We start from the raw sequence: 17507 nt of genomic DNA, 5'->3' as shown, positions 1-17507 counted from the left end.
TCAATGTAGTGAAAACCACATAAATTTTGAAATTTAGGTAAAAATGGAAATATTTCATAAAATTAACCTAGTATTGTATTATTTAGGTAAAAATGACAAAATTCTTTTCTTTGTCTCATCAAGCAATTTGAAAATAGAACATTTGGCATCACTTCAAGATTCTGGAATGCTTTTGTATATTTAAAGAATTCAAACATAAAGAATAGTTAGTTGTTTAGTTAAGTAGTTGCGCTTCTCAAATCTCTACGAGTTTCAAATAAAAAAATGCATTCTTATTATTTTTAGTAATGCTATGCTTCGTTTATGCGTAATACTATAACTTCAAATATTATTTTAACAAAAATTGGTTTTTAGAAAAATGTATAAAATGAACTGACTTAATATGAAAACAGAAAACTGACAGTGATGGATATTTTTAATTAATTTACAAAAAGTTTTTCTCAAATTCTACTTACTACTTTAACTACAGATTTTTTACCCTTTATATTTTAATCTTAATTTCTCTTTGAATGAGGATTTGTACATTTGATGGAATGTAAACAAAGAATAATTATAAAAATAGGTGAAGTTCGAGAATTCAAGTTTGCTAAGCAGGTTTGAGTTCGATTGAAAATAAATAAATAAATGCAATTACAGAAAAATGGAATCACTTGATATTTAAAGGAAAACCTTAAAATTAGAAAAAAAACGATAAAAATTTCGATTTTGAGATATTGATTTTTTTTTTAAAAAAATAGATGTTATACGATTTGTATATTATTTTGAAATATAATCATTTTTTGCTTAGATATAAAGGTTTTTATTAGGCAGCGCTCCTTTGTTTACGTTCCAAAAGCTTAAGTCGGTAGTTAGAAGCAGCCGATTTTTAGTTTCGTTTCGAGCTAAAAGTTAAATAATCTTTAAATAATTCATTTGAGAAGATTTTTTTATGCAGTTAAATTTGGCAACACAGCTACTTAGCTGATAGATTGATTATTAAAGGTGGTGATTTAGATAAATAAATTTCTCATTACTGAATTTTTTTGTTAAGAATTAATAAGCAGTTTTAAGTAAAAACAGACATTGATGTCTACGATTCTAAGGGGTTTACATATAAAACAAGAGTCTTACTGAATTTTAAATTTGTTTCAATAATTTGTTAAATTGCTTGAATTTAATCAATTTATTAAACTTTTGTAACTTTCTGGCAATATTATTGATACATTAATATTCTAATTCTATGAATGATAAAATTATAAGCAAATATTTCATTGTATAAAAATATTTTAAATCTATGGAATTATGGGTAACAATATATTATTTATCGAGTCTAAAAGTGTCAATTACAAGTTTCTTTTACATTAAAAAACGATTTTTCTTAAATATTTTATGTATTCTAAATTAGTACATACACTTTAAATAATACAAAACAGGTGTTATGAATGAAATAAATAAATAATCGTAATTTAAAGAATGATTCCTTCCAGATTTTACATGGTTTGTAAAGAACACATGCATGGCATGATAGCTGATATTTTATTGTGAACTTAAGTAACATTAATTTGATTTAAGCAATTGAATGTTGAAATCCATAACCTCCATTACTAAGTTACATCGTTCAGATTTCAAATTCAGCCATTCCGGCGTCGTCTTTAAATGGTCATAGTGTTTACAAACAAATTCCATAGCTCGTTTTTTGAGCGTTCCATCATACAAATCAGCGTACACCAACACACGGAGGACATTGTTTACATTCACGTCAGTGCGAAGAAAATCAACACAAATGTCTTTCAATCCTGGCAGTTGATATCTATCGGCCGCGGACAAGAGTTCACAAGTTGATGAATTGGATAATTCAGTTATTTGGCCACTGTATATATATTCCAGCATGGCTTTTAGGGTTTGGGGTTCCATATCCTTGATTATGACTTCGTTTTCTGCACTTTCTTTCATGGGGTTTTGAAACATTGCCTGAAATACAGGAGATCTTCCAGCCAAGATAGCTTTGTGGACATGATACGTCTCTAAGCCACATCGTAACACTGTGTCTGTAATGATACCATCCATTAATATATTCCTCAAGTCTCTACACAAATCACTGAATGGTTTAACACGAGAATCTTGCATAAATAGATTAGCTTCCAAGTCTACAGATGCATTAATCGAACTATTTTCTTCAACGGAATAAAATGTTATTTCACCACCAACGTAAAGATAACTCTTGTTGCTCCTCAGGTATTCCAACATGGACAGGTCCAGCTTTTTCGTGGCGCATTCGATTCTTGTCTCGATGCTGTGGTTCTCTTCGAATAAATGATGGAACTGTTTACTGCAGATTGTCATCTCGAACATAGGGAAGACGTTTACAGCAAAATATATGTTCCCTAAAGCGAACAGTTTTCCTTTCAGTCCAAAACCACTGAGTTTTACCTGTATGGAGACATCTAAAAAATTTTCTTGCAAAAGAAATGGAGCTGTATAGTTGTCGTCTCTTGTTAGGACAATATCTAATCCCCAGCGAGCATGCTCAATCGTTTCTAAAGGATGATGTATGCAAACTCCAGAAGTCACGTGATTTGGTACACCTTCTTTAAAAATAAGGTGTTTAAGTTTTTTCAACACTTCCATGATCAAGTAACGAGTTCAAATGAATTAAAATGAAATTACCTCAGAAAGTTTCAGTTAATAAAAAAACCGCCGTACTTCAACACAACGGAGTTATAACAAAGAAAAGAGATAAGATTATACAATAACAAAAGATAAAATATGTATCATGTTTTGATATTTCCTAAACAACTGGTTTTCTTTTTTATTATTTTTTTCCTTTTCAAACCTTCCATTCCATTTGCCATTTTATGACGTAATGACGGTAATTGCTCCGAGGTCGGAAATATACTTTTCTACAATGACGCATAAAACGGTGATGCCAACGGATTTTGTATCGATGAAAATGAAAGATGATATTTCGTACTTTCAACTTTTTTTCTTTTCTTAACTCATTGCTCATTGATATTGTGTTAGCAAATAATTTGTTTATTAAAGTTAAAAGCGTTTTTAACTCAATGAATGTCAAAACTGTTTAATATAATTTCACTTAATGTGCAGTTCGCAAGAAAAAGCAAACAATTTCCTTGAATAACTCTTGATATAATGATCAGATTTTCACTCACTTGGACTCAATGGTTCGAGGGGGTTTACCTTAATTATGCTAATTAGTTAAGTCAGACGATATTTTAAGTTATGAAATCAGACACAAAAACGTACTTTCTCCTGACATACCTTTTTTTTCTGCAGATTAGGATTACTGGGCCCCAAAAATAAAGTAGGTAGACACAATCTGCCAAATATGGTCCTAATAGTTCGGTCAAGAGAATGGTCGAAAGTTTGAAATCCTCAATGTTATTGTTTCGCCATATCTCAAGAATTTTTAAAGCAATTAAAAAAACTTTTGCACGCAATTATTAAATACGTGTAAACAAAAATAATTCAAGCAAAAAGTAATTTTTAATAATTATTTATCAGTTTTTTATAATTATAGTCGAAAGATTTTTGAATTGTAAGGTATACAAATTTTTTGCATTTTTTGAAGAAGGTAACTTTATGTGGTAAAATGCAAAATCTGAACAAAATTGATCAAAAATTTTCTGAGAAATCAAATTTTAAAAAGTCTGATATTTAAAACCCAAGTGAAAAAACAAATTGAAACTAATTGAAAAAAAGAAAAATGCTTATTATTTTCCAGTCAAATTATCATTTACGTATTGTATAGCTTTCATCCGAGAATTTTTAATTTGTCATAACACATTTAAATTCAAAACAGATTAGTGTATTGTTATCATTTGTAAATTTTTTCTTTTTTATTCAAGCTTATATTTATCAAATTCAATTTATGCGTGAAAGCAAGTCGTATTCATTATAATTTCAGAGTTTTTTTTTGTAATGAACAACATATTTTCAGAATAATTTCTGCAAAAGAAATACTTTTCATATTGTATTTTAGCTAAAAGTTAAGAGTTACTGAAAGTGATCAGAATAAATCTTTATACAAATAAATGAAATATAGAAAAAAAAATAATTTTATTATGTTACATTTTCAATCACCTCTGAACGTAAAAATAAAAAAAAAATTTATAGAAAAATAAGATTTACTACTTTTAAATCTGAAAAAAAAACTATTAATCTTTCCCGCATAATTTATACGAAACTTAATGATACAGGATACCTATAGTTTGCTTCATAAATGACCTTGATTAACAAGGTTGCATAATTTAAACGTGTTACTATCAAATAAGCTAAGCTGTACTTTAAGTTTCTTCCATTAACATTTCTTGATGAGATTTGGTACAAATAAAACCCTTTTGGATTATTTAATTTATTTTAAGTCTTTATTGATATCGTATGTCACAAAAAAAATAAATAAATAGTGAACAAGGAAAAACTCTAATTCCTTATAAGGTATGCACACTATTATATTTCTATTCTTTTTTATAATCGCTTTCTGGGGAATAGCTGGTGGCAGCTTACCACCTTTAAGTAAAAGCGTCCATTATTTGTACGATTATATAGCATCCAAGAAATGTTTCTTTAAGTCATATCCTGTTCTTGTTACTCCACTATTTCAGAACATAAATTTTACACCAGGAAGATGTTCATAATTTTAATTTTTAGTTAAAAAAATGTTTATTTTTTATTTCGGGCATTTTTATTTATACTTAATTCATTAAAAAAAATTGCTATAACGAAAAAAATCTTGGCTACCCGTGCCCTTTCTTCTCCTCAAGCACCACAATGTAATCAATTAAAACATGCTTCTTTCATTTTGCAGTATCTATAAATATGTGGAATGCGGCGAGATACTTTTGCAGTTGAAATACGAATAAACTCTTAACTTAAGTATAAAAAAGAGAAATTATCAGTATTATTTTGAAAATAACATATTTATACTGTTACTAACATAAATCATTAAAAAAAAAGTTGTAAAAAATTTGGGAAAAATTTATAATTAGTTATAAACATTTTCCCCCACTGTCTTAATGTTCAAGAAAATATAAAGTAGAGTACAAGTAATTCAGTGCAGCTAGCGCATAAAACAGCCTCATATAAAGCTAAGAAGCGATTATAAAGTTATATCCGCAACGGTTTGTTTTATAAAATTATTTTTTAATCCGCTTTTCATGTATTTTAGATACAAACTACACCACTGTAAAAACTTACAGTAAAAAGTACCGGTACTCGGGGTGCCGGTACTTTTTACCGTAAAATCCATTTTTACCGAAACATGTTACGGATTAAAAATCTGATAAACCGTAATTTTTACAGTAATAATTACTACAAATTCATTGAATCACCAATAATTAATTTTAATAAATTAATAATTTATTATTATATATTACTGTAAATTATTATATATTAAATTAAATAAATTTATTAATTTAATAAATATTACTGTAAAAATTACGGTATAATATTTTATGGTAAAAATAGGTTTTATGGTTGATGCACCCAAGGTACCAGTACTTTTGCTCAGAATTTCTTTCAGTGTACCCGAAAAAATTTATTTCCACCAAAAATTGCAGCTGTTCATATGAGTATTGTTATGAATTACAATTGACCTTAAAGTACAATGGAAGTTCGTCTTAAACATCCCACACCATATTAAACATTTTCCAAGAAAACGCCCCCATCTTTCCAAAATGCGATAATTTAATTACATTCTTGTTCATAACAGAACTCAGATTTTTCTTCCCTAAATTGTTAATGACAAGAATGCTTAAAGGCCCCGTTTAACATTTAATGGCCACCTGGTATGTAATTAAGATATCTTAAAGACGGGCTTCTGGAAAACAAGGCGAAATGTCAGCGTTACGCGCGACTTGCATAGAAATGATGCCGGTAACCCGTTAAATGGGAAGGACAACAGAATATGTCTTCAACCATGCTTTATTATCTTCCTGGTTTCCGAAATGTCCCTTCTGTCGTAAATAAGCGGCTGTGTTGTTATACAACTTAATGTTCGTGTTTTGATATTCCAGTAATTCCAGTTGTTTCATTTTCATGCGACAATTTATAGTGAAAGCTTTGTTGTTGCAGTTAAGATATGAGTCTGGTGGAAGTTTTGTGTGACATTAAACCAGGTTGAGTTGTTTGGGGAAATATATGTATTTTTTTAAAAATTAAATTTAACCTTCGATCTGTCTCAATTTATTGATTAAATTTTGCGCATATATATGTGATTAAATGTGTCGTTATAATTTATTACTTTGCTTCGATTATTTTTGCATGATGCATGAATTTTATGTTTTTTACTTTTGGAAATTTAAATTTTTGCTTTTTGATGTTAAGATTTTCTCGAGTTTTGCGTTTTGACTTTCATCTATTTGGTAAAAGCATCCAATTCGTAGCATAAAAACGCGTAACTAGATGTATGCATCTTAGGGAGAAAAAAAATGGAGGTTCTTTTAAAAAAAGGCATCTAATAGGATGCCTGCAAGTGACGTAGTGTAGGTATCTCAATCTCGATTGGTTGTTGAAAAACAGCATTTGCTTTCGTTAGCAACTGTTCTTTCCATTTTATTTCGAGTAAGGCCAGCCCGACAAGTATCAATTTTCTTAAGTGATACATTCTATATTCTTTCACAATATATTTCGTGTTTAACACAAAGACAGGAAAGAAGCCACGTAGAGCATAAACAAACTAATTATGCACTGAAGTTGCCAGGTGCACAAAACAAAAATATATCATGGTTACACTAAAATATAAGTAATAAATCTAAGTAAATTAAAACGCGTAGATGAGAAAGAATTATATTTCAATAGATTCGATATGTGATACTGCATTGTATTTCATTAACTTCGCGTTAATTTACATTCTTACATTCGTCATTTACATTCTTCTTACATTTAGGTGAAGGAATTTTTTCAACTTTAACACGCCTTCTTTCTTATAAACGTTCATCTATTGTTGAGGTCATGGTTCACGTGTCTGTGTATCAGTGATCGTCTTCTTTTCGAGTTGCAAGTACTCAACTACTTTTTTTCCTCTCCTTTTCCTATATTGCGATAGATATTTTTCAATAAAATAATTCTCACTCGAAAAATAAATCAAAATAAAAAGTAAACTACTTTTTAAACAATATTGAATTAAGAACTTTATCAAAAGAATAATAGGGGAAAATGGTTAATCGACGGCACGTTATTGTTGCTTAGATCAGTGATCACCAACCTCCGGTCGGGGACCGGTACCGGTCCGTGGATCAAATGACACCGAGCAGCCCAAGGAATATTAAATTATTTCCATTTTATTTACTGTGGTGTATTTCTCTCGGATTTGTAAGATTTTCAATGGACAAGAGGTTAACCGGGAGCTGAGTGACATCATCTAAAGCTGCAAGAATACTGCATATTTAATTTTTTTTTTTAAGTCATGTTTAAATACAATAAAATTAAAATTATTATATCAAGACAATCTGAAATATAAACAATCAATACCCTCCTCGGAAAGATCTCGGTAAAATTATAAAACGTTGACCGCTCTACGGCGATAAAAAGGCTATTTTTAGAGATGGTATAGTGAAAAAAGCGTTAGAAGCTTAGGGATAAGTTTTGAACTTGTGCAACAAAATATTTCAATATACTAACTCGTTGCTATTAATTTCGTTGTACCATTGTCACCTATTTGTAAAAAACGGTACCACACCACATAGGGATTTAGGTTATACATACTTTTCAATGTTAAAATGAACAGATAATTAATAAATTAAAAAAAATCTGTTTATCAAATGAAAAAGAATATATCCAAAATGTGCACTGTAATTATAAATTGTTTGATTCATAATTTTTGACTATGAAATAATTACATACTCTAATAATCTCTAATAATCTCGAATATATTTCACGAAGTTAATGATCGACAAATTTAATACTTTTCTCATTATTTACTTTAATAAAATTTTTTTTAATTACTAAGTTAGGAATAGATAACTTCATGTTACATATGTATTACAACTTCTATCCCATTATAATTTTCGATAAGCACAACAAAATGGTATTGCAATAATGGCAGGTCATTGAGCAGACTTGTTGCGCATGCTTGAATAAAATATGAATATCACAGAAAGAATTGCAAGAATAATCATGTGACAAATTTTCGTCAATCAGAAAACTTTACTTTAAAAATTGCTAAATAAGGATTATTATTAAAAAATTTTTATGATACCAATGCGGAGCTTTATAAGAAACAGATATGCAAAACTTTAGAATATCGAGCAGAACAATAATATAGGTTAAAGAGTAAAGCATAATAGATACATATAATAATACATATAAAGATATTTGTGGAGAATGTCTGTGAGGCTTAATAGCTACCGTGCATAACAAAAACTTCGGTTGTGGAGCCAAAACCATATAGTAGCTCTAACGATTCGGAACAAGTACTTATGCTTGAGTTTTAAATTTTTTGTTTTCGGCTTTTTTTGCGCATTCTTCGTATTTCTTGGAAAGAGGTAGCATTGACTTTGGCGGTTAAATGGTTTTTTATGCCGCCTTTGATTTTTATCTTTGAAAGTGGGGCTTCTGTAAGGTTCGATATCACAGTCTAGTTTTGGAAAGAAGTGGTAAAAAGAGCATTACACCCCGCGAACAGATTGTTTTGATTTTCTTATTACTTTGCCGCAAGGAATCCTTATAAAAGAAATGACTTTCTCGGACTGTTGCATCTCTAAAAGGAAAATGATAGCGCTTTATTTTACTTGTTATAACATCTGCTTTATGCTATAAAAAATAAATTTTTTTAAAAAAAAAAGTAAATAAAAAATTTGTTTTTGTTGCACTAAATGTGCCTAGTAATCGTACCCAAACCCATTGTTTAAAGAGAATAAAATCATAAATTCTGGAAAGAAAAGTGTAATTGATGGTGGGGAAAAAACCAGTTTGATTTAAAAACAGATATTGGTTATGGATTTGTAAAAATTTAAATTGCATATTTTCAATTTTTTATTTAAAATTGTGTAGATTAAATTGCATATTTTTTGTATATAAGTAGGAGCTTAAATTATTTTTTAAATATAAAAAAAACATTTTAAATTTAATCACCATTTACTTCATTATTGAATTTGTTTAACAATCCTATTTAAATTTTTCATGAAATTTACCAGTTAAAGAACTTAATTTCATATTAAAAAATCTATAAATGCTTCAAATGTTTTTATCTGTTGTGTTGTTAGTAAAAGCCACTGCCCTACACTGTGAAATATTTAGGATCAAATTACGGTATAAAGTACCGGAACTTTGTGTGCGTCATCTATAAAATCCATTTTTACCATGAAATATTACACCGAAATTTTCATAACAATATTTATTTATTTTGATATATTTATTTGTTTTGGTGATTTTCGAAAAATTATTACTGCAATTATTACCGTTCATCAGATATTTTGTTCCGTAACACGTTCCAGAAAAAATGGATTATACAGATGGATTATAAATTTAAATGAGAAAAAAATATGGTCAAAACTATCAAAACATGGTAAAACTGACCGTGTTTCTGGGTCTACGGGAATACCAGTAAGCTCGGTAATTCTTACCGCAGCGCTTTGGTAACGTTTTTGGTAAAACTAACAGTAAAATATGGTTTTTTAATGTGTAATAAAGTCTGATAAAAGAGGTAACATTTGATAATTTCGTTAATTAATACCACGATAGCATAAAGCCTGGAATAAAACCATGCATACGATTAAATTTGCTTGTATTTGCATTTTTACTAAATGTGTGACAGTAAGAATTATAATTTTGAAAAACAGACTTTCCTGTAAAATCACCAAATGAATGGTTGTTTCAATACTACATATTTTAAATCCATTAGCCAGAATCATATTTTTTTAATAGAAATGTTATTACCATTCAGCTCAGCTCGTTAATTTTACTAAAATTCTTTTCTTCGTGCAAAAAGTACCTGCACCCTGACTGCTGGTACTTTTTACCGTAATTTGATTCGGTATTATTTACAGTGTAAGCTTTCTCATACTTTATGTTTCCTGTGTAATATTCTTTTTTTAATTGCAATAAAGGCAGAGAAAATCAAAAATAAGTTGGGTGTTGTATAAGAAAATATTGCTTAGTATTTTCTATGGTTAAATCTTAGAAACCTCATTTTTTTCCGAATGCGATAATCTGTGTCTGAAACATCTGCTCTATCACAAAAATGCCACCTTCGATTAGATATTTGGTATAAGAAGATAAACACCACATGACCGATCCGATTTAGTTTTTTTCTTTCTTTCTCAAGGAACATCCATTCATCTTGCTTTCCCACTAAGTCCATAACTTTTTTTGTTTTGTTTCTGCAGAGGTGTCAAGTAGGTACAGATGCCGACCTTAATTACAGCATTGAGAACGTTGTGGTTCTAAGCGCAGTTATCTTTCAATTAATAGTTAATTATGTAAGAAAATGTTTAAAAAATGCAATTATTTTTTAACGATTGTATTTTTTTGTCATTTCTTTCTGAGGTATGACCTGAATTGATATTCTCTTTAATCTAAGTTACTATCTTATAATGAGGTATAATGGCATCATCGTAATTTTAAATGTTATGTGATATGAATCTAATTTTCTTATATGAATCTCATTAAATATAATAAAGTGTATAAATTTCAGTTACAGAAAGGAATTTGGTAAAAAAAATATATATTTGATATAATCTAGAAAATAATTATTATTTCGGAAAGATGAACTCAGACATCCAAGGAAATATTATAGGATTCAATTAAATAACAAATTTGCCATACCATTCCGTTCAGTTATGCCATTAAACAATTATATAATACTCGTATATGAATGTATTTTCATTAACATTTTATGATTTTTATTATTATTGTGTAATCGTGATGTTTTTAAGAAGAGCAATTATTTGACTTCATAAAAGTGGCAAATTTAAATTCACCAACAAATAAGACAAATTTTGTAAGGAAAAATTTTGACTTTTGGTGAAATGACTCTAAGGAGAAAATGTTCCAAAATGTTTTTTTAAGCTATATTCAATTACTAAGTTCAGAACTAAATGGATGATTAAAACCAAAATCTATAAAATAAAAAATTGATGGTTTAGTAAGGACTTGAGGTACATAAGAATTCGACTTAATGTTAATTTGAGTTTAGTTTTATTTTATTTATTTCTTAAATTTAATTTTATTAGCACTTTTATTACTTTCTTCTAATCGTTTAAAATTTTGTTTTGCAACCATAGTTTTGTATAACAATTGTATTAGGCAAGTTGGTCTCAAATACTTGACCCAGGAGTTCCCTTGTCTTCTAGATTAAGTTCAAAATTACAGAGCTACGGAGTTGAATATTGGTATCCGTTAACTCGAAATTGGCAAGATTGTACAACGACGGTCATAAAATACATTTTGGAATGCCGTGGTGGCTCAAGGGATAGAGCACTCGCTACCCAATGAGGTGATCCGGGTTCAAATCCCAGCGATGGCTGGTCGATATGAATTCCGAAAATGGTATGCACTAACCACATTACAGTATGGGTTAAAGTCTCCTTGCCATCAGGTTAACCATGGAAGGTTTTCGTAGTTTTCCTCTCCATGTAACTCAAATGCTGGTTAGTTCCATCAAAAAGTCCTCTACGAAGGCTATAGTTTGGCTACGAAGGCCAATGCTTGATCCAGGAGTTACCTTGATTTCTGGGTTGGGTTAAAAATTAAAGTACTGAATTGGACATGAAAAGTCGTTAACGCAGAATTGCTCCGGCTATTTAACGCCGTTTATAAAATATAAAATGAAACAAAATACACTATGGAAAATGATCCATTTTTTACTTCGTTTCGTTCAATATTCAGATGACTGGATTTATTAATATTTAATTTAATTAAATTTAAATATTTTATTGAATTTCGGAACAATTATTAATTTTTTTGGAAAAGAGCGTTTTATGAAAGACTTGGAAGATAAATCAATATATTAATCAATATGTTTTTAAAACTTTTTTTTATAAGATTAAAAGAAAATATTATTAATTAAAAGAATAAATATCATTAATGCGTTTTTTCACCCAAATCTTTCATTTGTATTTAAATATTTAAGTCGCTCTCGTTATTTGACATTTCGAAATATTTCTCCATAATAACCTCACTATAAGCTGAATCATTCTTGTAATATAATTGTTTAAACAAAAATATAACGTTTAAAACAAAATATGTCATTAGTGTCCGTGCAATATGCTTTTAAAAACGTATGTGATAAAACATATTTCTCATAAATTACATCGTTGGTTATCGTGTAATATTACATGAAAAGTAAAATAACTCTGATGCAAAGATAAGAATTCAGAAAAATACTTCTTCCAAACATTGAGGTTAATTACAAAAGTAGAAACAAAACTACAGCGATAAAGATAATTAAACTATTTTACTTAATATCCCTCTATAACATTCGCGTAGGCTTAATTTTGAAATTCTTTTCCCTTTTAACATGTTTATCAGTGTCGCGCTCGCTTGTTTAAATTATTGGAGTAGGTGGAGTTTAGTTGTCTCCCGCTGAATTCTTATGAAGGATACCAATCATTTATCATTAGAGAATGCACGGAAATAATTGTTGAATACAACTGGTAACGAAAAAACGTATTTATCTACAATTACCCCATGGGATGTTTTGTTATTATGTAAATTAGAAATAATACCTATTTGGATCCATTGTTTTTATTAATTGTCTGTCCGTGACCTTAGATGATATATATTCATTTTTCCCAGATTCGGATGATCGTGATAATGTTTTCCTTCTAATTATATTTGTTCGAGTAAGTCATGATACTTATTATGAAATCTAATCGTGTAATGCGATTATGCTTTTGATAATTTTTGGTTTAAGCAACTACTGGTGTGAAAGTTACTAATAAAATATGATGAGATTATGGCATTATTAAAATGTATAAGACGTACAAAAATAATAAATTGTTTATATCGCTACATAATTGCATATATTTTATAGTATTCGAATATTTATTTTTAAGCGCATGTGCCGACTCATGAAAATTATTTAATGCATTTAAAATTAAGACATTTCCAGGGGATACTATATTATTAAAATATAAAAAATTTTAGTAAATCACAACATCAGAAATTTAGACAACTACTTTACACCAAGTGCACTAGTGAAGCTGCTCTTGAATTCAAATGCTTAATTTCACAAAAAACCAAGAATAGTTTCAGGTGCAGTGAAGCACCCAAAACATACTTTTACAGCACTTGGTGCAAAGTAACCAAATTTTTATTATTCAGTAACACTAAAATTTATAATTACAGTGAGATATGATACACATAAGAGTGGATAAAGCTATTTTTACGGTGCAGCATTATTTGCGATGAGTATAATATTACTTAAAATAAAATTAGTTTGTTAATTAAGCATATATACAGCAGGGAAAGAATATTAGTATGAATTCGAACTAGGTTTAATAAAACCGATGCGGATAAAAATTAATTATTTAAATTATTTAATACAATTGACAGAGTTTTGTAAATCTTCTAATGAGAATAGAATTAGCTTTATTATGCATTATTTTATTCATATCTAAAAACATACATGCCTTTTATAATAGTTTAGTTTGAATGTTCACCATCGCGCGAATCAAAAACTAACTTCCTCCATCTCGTGCTAAATTATAAGCAATCTACCGCTATCGTCTGACGGTTTCTTAACGTACACCAAAATTGGTTAAATAATTTATGAATGGAGTAACAGCATTTATCGCTGATTTAGGCTCTCTCATTTATCGAAGTTATTACTTAACTACTTCTTTTAAAGTTTGTATGAACGCTCAATTCAGTATTTACTTGAAGTAACCCATAATATTTTAAAACCAAATTCGGACACCGCATTTTTTACAGTGTACCAACCGAAATCATTCTACTAAATTGATTCTGAAATCGGTAATTTTATGTATCTCCCTTTACGCAATAATTATAAATCCTTTATTTAGTTAAAAGTTAAGTTCCCCCCCCCCTAATATTGTAACGATCTATCTGAAAGAAAGTTTTACTAAAGGATAGTTTCAAGTTAAACAAATAAGATCTTTGAAGTTTAAGGAAATTAAGAATTTTTCTTTTTTTTAATAAATAGGGGTTTTCATTTTTTTAACTTTAGTTTTTGACAGAATATTTAAATCTATTTGACTTCCATAATAATAATAATTTGCTTTTAAATGCGAGTTATGTTTATATAGTTAGTTATGTTATGTATTTTTTAAAAAAAAGATATTGTTAATTTAAGATTTTTCAGTACTTCTTAGATTTTCATTATAATTTTTTTTTAGTATTAATTCATATTCTTAGAATTTCAGATATTAATTTTGTCCTTAATGTTTAGCATAATGAAATAAATAGCTCCGTAAATAATGTTATATTAATGAAAGTATAAGAACATTGCAGTTATGAAGTGTTAAAATAAATGTTTTAACAAAATAAATCATAAAAAATATTTCTTTTTTTTCCCACGTGGGTTGGAAAGCTGCTCATTGCTGAGTTATTTTTCTCAAGGTAATTTCCGCACTGTAAAAAATTATGGAGTATCGTTGACATCATTTTTGTAATAGAGGTAAACTAGTTACATTAAGTACAGAACTGTAATGATCTTAATTATTTAAGTATAGAACTGTAATTGATTTTTTAACGAAATATTTCAACAATGAAACCAAAAATGATACTAATGCGCAGGAAAACATGAGTTGTTCGTAAACAAATAAACAAAAAGTAAATTAATTAAACTATAACAGCTAAAAAGTAAATAAAATTTGTTAGCTACATGACCCTAAAGAACTTTAGTTTAACTCCTCACCAAATATTTCGTCATCTATACAACATAACTTTTTTCACTGCTCTGTGTTGCCTTTCAGAACTTGCCTTTTCTGAAAAATGAGACTCGTGTTGGCCGATCAATACCACAAACAAGAACCGATTGATCTTTTGATCGCCCTACGTAATTTTTCAAATGAATATGATTTTCAAAACGTTAAAAGTGTTTTTTTAGAAAAAGCTTTTATTAATTCAAATTATTTCTAGTTTTTTTTAAAAAAAATCATACACTTTTAAAAATGCAAGCATTTCTTTATTCTAGATGTTAGATTCAATGGAATGTTTAGCTCTAGCAAGGGTCTTAAAATGATTCAAATAAAAATGAAAAGATTCTGTGGTAAAAAATTAAAAAATTTTACTTTCTTTTCGTTTCAGTTCAACTAAAGTTGACAGAACAAGTACAGCTTTCCAGTGATTCACAAGGTCAAGAGTGAGTACTATTTCATTGTTAGAAACCCTAGGTATCTTAAGTTTGAGTAAAACTAGACTTAATAAGTCTAACGTTTTAAAAGAATTACGACTTACGAATAGACGGTGAAAAATTCTGGATCAAATTGCGGTATAAAGTAATGGCATTTCGGGTGCATCATTTGTTAAATCCATTTTGCTGTAAAATCCCTTTTGTACTGTAAAATATTATACAGTAGTTTTACAAATGTGATTCAGTGGTTTTATTGTATATATTGCAGTAAAAATTACAGTATATAAAATTTTTGTTTCACTATATGTTCCAGTAAAATGAACTCTGAGTACGTTTTACTGTAACTTGATCCGGAATTTTTTTTGCAGTGTAGCAAACGATGATTTGCTAATATTATAAATTTTAGAGAAAAGAAACGAATCAAAAATTTTCTTATAGTTAGAACACATTAAGTGAATCAACTAAGTAAACTTAGGCTGCGAATTCTCAAAATTATTAGAATGCCTCCTTTTTTCTTGCCTTTGATATCAATACTAAATGCTTATCTATTTTTTTTCGTTTCAGTATCTATTTTAAGCAGAAATATTGTTAAATATACATTTTATGAAATCATAAAGTTAAATTTTTATATTTCAAGAGCTTAATCAGTTAATAATTAACTCAACTTTTGTTCTCCCAACGAGACGAACCGGGTTCAAATCCCAGCTATGGCTGGTAGATACAAATTCCTGACCAGCTCGCACTCTAACCACCCGTTGTCATTCTCACCAGTTTTCTCTAAACTTAAAATAAAGGAATAAATATAATAAAAGCATTTGTTAAGCAGATTTATATCATTAGATAAATACATTAGCAGGTAATATTTCGTGATTTGCATAAAAAATTTAGTTGTCAATTTTAAATTGCATTACTTAAAGAAAAGTTATCAGTGAAAACTTAAAAAAAATATTTCACGTATCTATTCCCCGAAGTACTGATAAGTTTTTACGATGTCGTTAAAACAAGTTTCGGAAAATAAATCTCCACAGGAAGTGGCTCTTGATAAACGATGCACTTTTTTACACTTCAAATTTATCTTTAAAATAACATGCGACTTTTGAAGTGTTACTAATTTCTCCCAGGGCACCCTTGTAATATTGTTATTTTTAGCTTTTTCTATGCTACTACTAAAAACAATTTCAAAATACTTCTTTTTAAAAATTAAATATAAATAAATATTCAATTTAATTAATGATTACACGGTATTTTTATTTAACGTGAATTTTTTTGGGGGAAACAAAGTTAAGTTTTGTATGAAAAATGTGAAAAGGCGGAAAATCAAATCTGGAAATAAAACGTCTTTCAAAGTTTTTATTTTTATTCACTTATTTTTTTTATTTTGTTAATTAATCTTACTTAAGTTCTTATCATTACTGTTTCTCTATAATATTATTAATTTTGTTTCATTTGAAATTAGAGCTTCCACTTATCCGGAAAAGTTAAAGTGGTTCTAAGAATGTTTCATTTTTACCTTTCTTTTAAGGACTTAAGTTATTATCAGTAGCTATCACTTTTTTCTTCTTAATTGTAATGTGTCTATTTGAGAAATTTCGTTTGATTTAATGCATGTTATAATTGATAATAAGTAATGGTAGTCATGCATAGTTTACTTCACCTTAATAAAGGGTTGTAATGAAATATTCTCACAATTAAATTTTTTTAATCTGTTCCGTACATATAACATACTTATTAAGTCTTTAAAAAGAGAAATTAATTACATTGAAAAAGTTAGTATATCATTTTACAACAAGGCTATTCACTGCAACAATGCTAACTTCAATATCAAATTTCAACAAGAACTTATGGACGCGACAGGCAAATATAATTCAGTCACTTCTTTATTTCTATCGAACGCTGTCTTTAGTACCAGAATTTTCAAGCACTAAAGACCTCAGCAAAACACGAACAAGCTGTCAACAACATCTATTTACAACTGCATATATTTGATGTGACAATTTAGATATTAATTTAATATCATACGATGGATCGGCTGGCGTCGAGATGTGGCGTCGATTAGAAATAGAAAATTAAAAAGAGAATTTCCACATTATTAAAAAATATTTTTTGAAAAAAATAGCTCCTAATATTAGATTTATAAATTTATTTTATTCTCTGTTCATAATAAAACTGATACTGATAATATTTATTATCAGTGATAATACTGATAATAAATATATTTTGTGTTATTTTTTTTTACTTCCGTTTTTAGCCTTTT

The 17507-nt window shown here is 28.4% G+C and overlaps 1 protein-coding gene across 1 annotated transcript in view; it reads left to right on the top strand.

Annotated features, from left to right (window-relative positions):
- LOC107451400 (uncharacterized) overlaps window positions 1–17507 on the top strand; it is an 84388-nt gene that overhangs the window by 31683 nt on the left and 35198 nt on the right. Inside the window, exon 2 of the mRNA XM_016067475.4 lies at window positions 15208–15262. Within this exon, the coding sequence (XP_015922961.1) occupies window positions 15208–15262 (55 nt within the window). The remainder of the gene's footprint in view (window positions 1–15207; window positions 15263–17507) is intronic.

Source organism: Parasteatoda tepidariorum, chromosome 3 (genome assembly GCF_982258835.1).
Source record: "Parasteatoda tepidariorum strain Cologne lab strain chromosome 3, Ptep-v5.0, whole genome shotgun sequence".
Classification (NCBI taxonomy): Eukaryota; Metazoa; Arthropoda; class Arachnida; order Araneae; family Theridiidae; genus Parasteatoda; species Parasteatoda tepidariorum.
The sequence above is the reverse complement of the archived record's forward strand: the minus strand, read 5'-3'. Positions and strand labels throughout refer to the sequence as shown.